The sequence below is a fragment of the Engraulis encrasicolus genome, chromosome 10 (genome assembly GCF_034702125.1).
Source record: "Engraulis encrasicolus isolate BLACKSEA-1 chromosome 10, IST_EnEncr_1.0, whole genome shotgun sequence".
Lineage (NCBI taxonomy): Eukaryota > Metazoa > Chordata > Actinopteri > Clupeiformes > Engraulidae > Engraulis > Engraulis encrasicolus.
Window position 1 is genome coordinate 38,868,093 of NC_085866.1, and position 7,500 is coordinate 38,875,592.

Genomic DNA, 7,500 nt, shown 5'->3' on the forward strand with positions numbered 1-7,500 from the left:
GAGAGAGAGAGAGAGAGAGAGAGAGAGAGAGAGAGAGAGAGAGAGAGAGAGAGAGAGAGAGAGAGAGAGAGAGAGAGAGAGAGAGAGAGAGAGAAAGAGAAAGAGATACAGAGACAGAGAGAGACATACATAGAGAGAGAGAGAGAGAGAGAGAGAGAGAGAGAGAGAGAGAGAGAGAGAGAGAGAGAGAGAGAGAGAGAGAGAGAGAGAGAGAGAGAGAGAGAGAGAGAGAGAGAGAGAGAGAGAGACAGACAGACAGACAGACAGACAGACAGAAAAGTAAAAAAGATAGAGTGAGAGGGAAAGAGAGAGAGAGAAAGAGAATGAAATACAGATACAGAGATAGACAGAGAGAAAGAGAAGGAGGGAGAGAGAAGGAGGGAGAGAGAAAGAAAAAAAGTGAGAGGGGCAAGGAGAGCGTGAATGAGTGAGAGAATGAGGCGGTAGGAAGCAAGAGAGAAGAAGAGAGGGAGGCAGAGAGGGCGAGATAGGAGAGCGTAGGGGAGGTCAATACAGGGTCAGTTTCATCTCAGGAACACACACATACACATTCAGCACACGCGCACACACACACACACACACACACACACACACACACACACACACACACACACACACACACACACACACACACACACACACACACACACACACACACACACACACGCACGCACACGCACATTACGTTGACACATATTACATTCACACACAGACACATACAGTCACAAACACATTACATATATTCACACACACACAAATGGACACACAGTTCAATGGGTGTGTGATAAAGTCAGCCACACGCACACACACACACACACACACACACACACACACACACACACACACACACACACACACACACACACACACACACACAATAAAAAAGAAGAAGGGGCTGTGACCGAAAGAGAGAGAGAGAGAGAGGGAGAAGCGTAATGTCTTTTTTTACGCTTGCCTATGTACAGCAGGAGCAGGCGGGCATGGGGAAGCAGGGGGGGGACGGGACATAATCTGTGGAAATTTATGGGAGCAATCAAGGCCATTACACGTCATTACCCATGGTGAGTTTAATATGGAATTATGATTATTGGTGAGGAGCCCCTGGCCACACGGGGACTTATTGGAGCTCATTCTGAAAAATGGGGCTCATTATCAGGACTTCCAACCACTCGCTACTTTCATTTACTCATAAGGAGGAAGAAAGAAAAGAGAGAGAGTGGGGGAGAGAGAGGAAGACTGGGAGAGAGAGAGAGAAAAAGTGTATAAGAGAGACATAGAGGAAGGCTTGAAGGAATAGAGAGAGGGAGAAAATGTATAGAAGAGAGAAGAAGAGAGAGAGAGAGATAAAGGAAGGAAGGAAGAGAGGAGAATAGGGGGAAGAAGAAAGGAAGACGGGGAGAAGAGCAAAAGCGAGAGACTAGAAGGCTGAGGGGGGTAGGTGTGTGTGTGTGTGTGTGCGTGTGTGAGGGGGGTGTTATGGCCTTGGATGTAGCGCTTCACTGGCCCCTAAATTGAATGTTAAAATGTTAACGAGACATGCGCCTTCTAATTAAAACTGGCCAGAGTGGAGCATGTGCACTAGGGTTTGGGGGTGGGGGGGGAGGGGGGGGGGTAGAGGGGGAAGTGGAATGAGGGCGGGGCGAGGGAGTGTGTGTGTGTGTGTGTGTGTGTGTGTGTGTGTGTGTGTGTGTGTGTGTGTGTGTGTGTGTGTGTGTGTGTGTGTGTGTATGTGTGTGTGTGTGTGTGTGTGTGTGTGTGTGTGTGTGTGTGTGTGTGTGCGTGTGTGTGTGTGTGTGTGTGTGTGTGTGTGTGTGTGTGTGTGTGTGTATATGCGTGTGTGTGTTTGTGTGTGTGTGGGTGGGTGGGTGGGGGGGGGGGGGGTCCCCTACTGAGCGCAGCTCAGTGACAAGAGAGCAGCAGAATGACTGGGCGCCGTGCCAACTCGGAAAGCCGAACAACACACAAACAGAAACCAATAAACGAATAAACAAACACCAAACCAATCTAATTACAGCGGCCCCCCCTCCCCAAACCCTATTTACCCCACGCACCCCACAACAAGCTCCTCTTACTCTCTCTTACCCTCTCCCTTTCTCTCTGTGGGTTTCCCTCTCTCTCTTGCTGTCTCTCTTCTTCTCCCTCCCTCCTCCCTCGCTCTCTCTCTTTTTCTATCCATTTTGCTCTCCTTTCTGACCGCCCCCACCTTCCTCTCGCAGCCTAAGTACTTCCTGCAGTAATTACAGACAGTGTCACCCGTTTATCTTAGGGAAAAAAGCAATTCATTGCTTCTCATTTCTACTCACTAGATTAGGGAGACACAAGAAAGCACCATAGCCTTATTGGCACTAAGTGGAGTTACTATGGTAGCCATTTATAAGCTTTTGATTGGACTCTATCTATCTCTCCCCTCTCTGTGTTCTTTCTTGTTCTCTCTCTCTCTCTCTCTCTCTGACCAAGTGTGTGATTACGTATATGTATCCTAATAATACACACACATCATATCATGCCTCTAATACAATGTAATCTATATGTTCCTAAATAAGTAGTTAAAAAGGGAATTTGTATGCAGAACAGAATGCATCACCCTCTATTTCCACAGATTGTGTAGTATATGTCAATTTCGCCAAGGATATATTGTAGAACCACTGACAGTTGTTGTAAATATTGAGAATGAACAAGATTATGTGTTTGCATGTGCAAGTTTGTATTCAGTAGTACTGTTTTCAGGCTGACCAGAATGGTGCCGGAGTCCAAAAATGTCCCTGATCAAGATCAATAAAGTTAATCTATCAATGCATCAGTCAATTTTCTAAATAACATTGACGCGAGGGCCGAACCTTAACTGTAACCGTAAAGTAGCGGTGTAGCGGTGGCATCCGTTACCTTTGCTGAAGTAGCTCTTGCGCAGGCCGTCCAGGTGCTTGGTGCTGGGCCTCTCGTCGAAGGTGAAGAAGCGCTGATGATGCTGTTGGTGGTGATGGGACTGCTGCTGCTGATGCTGCTGCTGCTGCTGGTGATGGTGTGATGGGTGGTGCGGTGCATGGTGTGGGTGATGCGGGTGGTGTGGGCGGTGGTGCTCGGAGAGACGTCCCAGGGGGCCCCCGGGTCCTCCTACTCCTCCTGGTCCTCTGGGGCCCCTCACCTGCTCGGCCTTGAGCGCGATGGCCTGCTCCAGGAGCCCAAGGTTGCCGCGGGCGATGTCGAACATCTCCGACTCGGCCGAGCGCTGCGACAGGCTGTCGTCATCGTCTCCCTCGTCGTCACCGTCACCGTCCCTCTCGCGATCGTCGACATCCTCCTCGTCCTCGTCCGCCCTCTCGGAGCCCTCCGAGCGCACGTCGATGACCACGGGAGGTGACACCGACGACAACTCGGCCTTGCGCAGGACGGGGACGTACATCGGGGAGGTGACGTTGGGGGTGATGTAGCTGTCGCGTTCTCGCTCCATGTCGCCATGTCGTTGCTGTTGGACGTTGTGGTGGTGGTGGTGATGGTGGTGGTGGCCGTTGCTGCGTCTTTCCAGTTGGCTGTGTGCGTGGGAGATGATGTGGCTGCTGGTGATGATGTTGGGCCGTACCTGTGTGATGAACTCTCCTCGCTGCACTCGCTCATCATGGTGGCGTTCTTCCTCTTCAATTTCATCTTCTTCATCTTCATCCTCATAGTCCTCCTCTTCCTCCTGCCTACCATGGTTGGGCTCGGGAGTAGGTGTCACCGGTCTCTCCGTCTGCCTCTGTCCCTGCCTCTCCATCTCCTCTTCCTCTTCCTCCTCCTGCTCCTGATCTTCCTCCATGTGTTGCTGGTTCTCAGGCTGTTCTTGCAGCTCCTCGTTGAAGTACTGGTGGTCGGACGAGTCCTTCGGCCTCTCAGCCGTGTCTGCTGTCTCATCCTCTTCATCCTTCATCTCGTGCTGCTCCTCTCCCTGCTGCTGCTCCTCTTCCTCCTCCTGATCACCCTCCCCTCCCACCTCTTTCCCGGCCTGCTCTTTGCCATCTTCTTCCTCCTCCTCCTCCTCCTCTTCCTCACTCATTGTTGGAGATGCAGCCCTATTCAGTTTCTCAGTTCCATTCTCACAAACTTGCTGCTTTTCTACCGCCGCCTCCTCCTCCTCCTCCTCCTCCTCCTCCACCTCCTCTACCTCTGAGTGTTCGGAGCCTCCCTGGCCATTCCTGTGCTCCTCACTGATGAGTGGAGGTGGTGGCCCTGGTGGAGGTGGTGGTCCCGGTGGAGGTGTTTCAGGCTGCTGCGTCTCATCTTGGGTCACCTTGCTGAGGTTGAGCAGGGAGCTGACGGCCATCTGCTGGTAGGAGGAGATCTCTTCGCCAATAGGAGCGTTGGGCTTTTGCGGGCTGGAGGTCTCGATGATCATACACTCCTCTGGAAGATGGAAAGAGAGAAGAGAGGTCAAATGAAAATATATTCTGCCCTTCTGGTGTAGACATTCCAGTGCAGAAAAAGCATAAAATATAAAAGATCTGGTGCAACATGTTTTCTGTTTTTGCTTATTTATTTCTGTAGCGGTGTGTTAAGACTAACATTTTCATGCCACATTTCTTCATCAGAATCCATAAGAGTTACTAAAGAAAGAAAAGAGTAAAAACAGAAGAGAAGAGAGGTAATTTCAATTGCTGTCACACATATTCACGTGTAACCTTCTCCTGCACCTTGATAATATCTGAGGAACATATTACTCACATTCTTGCTGAAACTACAGCTTATAAATAATTCTTTTGCTACAACGGTAGAGTGGGACACGAGAGATACTTTATTGATCCCGGAGGAAATTAAGGAAAGTACACTTGAAGGAAATGCACGTTAAGCAAGTCATATTTTACTTGAAATTCACATTCATTGTAATTACATGACCTTGTATCATTCTAGACACGCGCAGTACTTAACACGAATAGGAAATGATGTTGTTTGGAAACTAGTTTTTTTTAAAGCAAGAAAGGTGAAGAAACGTGCAGAGTGCAGACCAACAGTTGTACATTCATTCACTGCATAGAAATAAATGAATGCAGATGAAGTGCTACACACATGGCTATGAGTGCCCTCCTTTTCAGTGAGTTAATCGCATGCATGAGTGTAGGGATGCACGAAACCCTTATTTTTGAAAACCAATACGGGTATGAGTAATGTACATTATGTCTGCACTTGCCGATACCAAGTACCGATACCGACACTTTTACTCCCCACATACAATGAAAATAAATGCACAGCCTTGTTTTTTTCCACCTGTGATGTTTGTTTTAATGTCCATTTGGATGTAGATTTAAATGTTAGTAAATGTATATGGCAGTATTTTCCCCCCATGCTGCTTTCAAGTCAATGGAACATGATAAGATGCTGTGGTTTTTTTTGTCTTTTTCGACTTTATTTGATAGGACAGTGTGAGAGGTGGACAGGAAGCGAATTGGGAGAGAGACGGGTAGGGGTCGGCAAAGGACCCGGGCCGGGAATCGAACCCGGGTCAGCCGCACATCAGGCGATTGCCCCACCGGTTGGCCACAGCAGGGCCAAGATGTTATGTCTTTATGTAATAGCAGTATCGGCAGAGATTCTTTAAGTATAGAGATATGCCAACATAATAGGTTTCTATGGGCACCTAACATGACCAGGTTCCGGTCTGCCTAAAGGGGCGTGTCATAATGCTCCTAGCATTGAATAGAACAGTCCTCAGGTCTGCCTAGGTCTGCCTAAAGGGGGATTTCCCCCCCCAATAATAGAACCCCGAAACAATGGGCCAATGGAACCTCTCTCTCTCTACTCTCTCTGGTATCGGTGCCTGGTATCGGCAAAAGTTTGATGAATACGAGTATGAGTATGAGTATGATGAGCAAGTATTGGGGCCAATATTGATACCAGTATCGGTACCAGTATCGGTGCATCCCTATGATAAGTGCACACACCTTCCTCCTCCTGCTCCTCAGCCTCCTCTTCCTCGCGCTGCTTCAGTTCCGGCAGTTGTGGCTCCTCCTCTTTCTCAAGAGGTGTAGACACCTCCTTCTGTGACTCCTCCTCCTTCTCCTCTGCCTCCTTCTTCCCTCCTCCCTCCACGTCTCTCTCCTCCTCTTCCTCTTCCGTCTCCTCTTCCCCTTCTTCTTTCTGCTCGACTTCCTCGTTGCTCACGTCGCTGTCTGCGCTGTAGCCCTCGTCCATGGCCAGCTTGAGGGGGTTGGACTTCCTCTTGGAGGCGGGCTCTTCCTGTTCTAGCTCCGCCTCTTGCAGACGCCGCTTCCGAGCCAAGGGGCAGCTGAGTGCACTGATGAAGAAAGAAAGGAAGGGGTCAAATGAATACCAGGCAAGGAGAGTAGAAATTAATTGAGATTGAAAAAGTAGAAAAAAACTGAGATTGAAGAGAGTTGAAGGAGGTATGACTAAACAGACGCAGAGGAGGGATATAAAATAGTGAGTACACAACAGTGCAACATGTGCTTGCGTACATGATCCACAACATATACACCCCTCCCCCCAACACACACACACATAAACACGCAGACGCCACACACACACACACACACACACACACACACACACACACACACACACACACACACACACACACACACACACACACACACACACACACACACACACACACACACACACACCAACATGTACACGTGTTACACCACACATGCACACAAACACAGACACACACACACACACACACCCACACACAACTCCCCAACCCACACACACACCCACATAAACACACACACACACACACAAACACAGCACTACAAAATAAAATTCATTGCGAAATTCAGTCAAGTGAAAAAAAGAAAGAATCCATGCTTGTGTCAGCACCATGCCAGACAGGATGAGGGCAATGAAGCGAAGATGAGTGACATGTAGAGACCTGTAGGGGGCGCCTCATTCAACTCAAACACACCACACCACAACACACCACACCACACCATATCAGCCGTCATTAGAGGCACTCTGTCTCGCCACAGTGCTTTGATTAACACACAGGCAGAGAGGGGAGAGAGTACGGAGCAGTGAAGGGGAGAATTCAATAAGGCCCTCACCTGGAAACGAGGGGGGTGGCGAAAGAGAGAGAGAGAGAGAGAGAGAGAGAGAGAGAGAGAGAGAGAGAGAGAGGGAGAGGAAGGAAGAGGACGGAAGGGAATGGAACAACGGCGGTGGGGGGCGGAAGGGGAGGGAAGTGGAGAGGTAGCAATCTATAAACACAGTGCATCTAAATTGCGCCCGTGAATGACTACACATGTAAATAAACAAGTGTGCAATATTGGCCCAATAAGCCAGAGACACGACTCAGTACTTTGGCTACGCTTGGAGGAAGTGATGGAAAAACAGAGGCAAACACCCAAAAACAACGAGGAGGTGAGAAGAAAGAAAGAAAGAAAGAAAGAAAGAAAGAAAGAAAGAAAGAAAGAAAGAAAGAAAGAAAGAAAGAAAGAAAGAAAGAAGGAAGGAAGGAAAAAGAGGAAAAAGAAAGAAAGACAGAAGGGATCAAAGAGAAAAGAAGGGGAA

At 48.8% G+C, this 7,500-nt stretch overlaps 1 protein-coding gene across 1 annotated transcript in view; it reads right to left on the minus strand.

Moving 5' to 3' along the window:
- LOC134457465 (myelin transcription factor 1-like) overlaps positions 1–7,500 on the minus strand; it is a 172,389-nt gene that overhangs the window by 46,130 nt on the left and 118,759 nt on the right. Inside the window, exons 6-9 of the mRNA XM_063209473.1 lie at positions 5,910–6,262; positions 4,139–4,377; positions 3,071–4,021; positions 2,884–2,956 (exon numbers count right to left, since the gene is read on the minus strand). Coding sequence (XP_063065543.1) covers positions 2,884–2,956; positions 3,071–4,021; positions 4,139–4,377; positions 5,910–6,262 — 1,616 coding nt within the window. The remainder of the gene's footprint in view (positions 1–2,883; positions 2,957–3,070; positions 4,022–4,138; positions 4,378–5,909; positions 6,263–7,500) is intronic.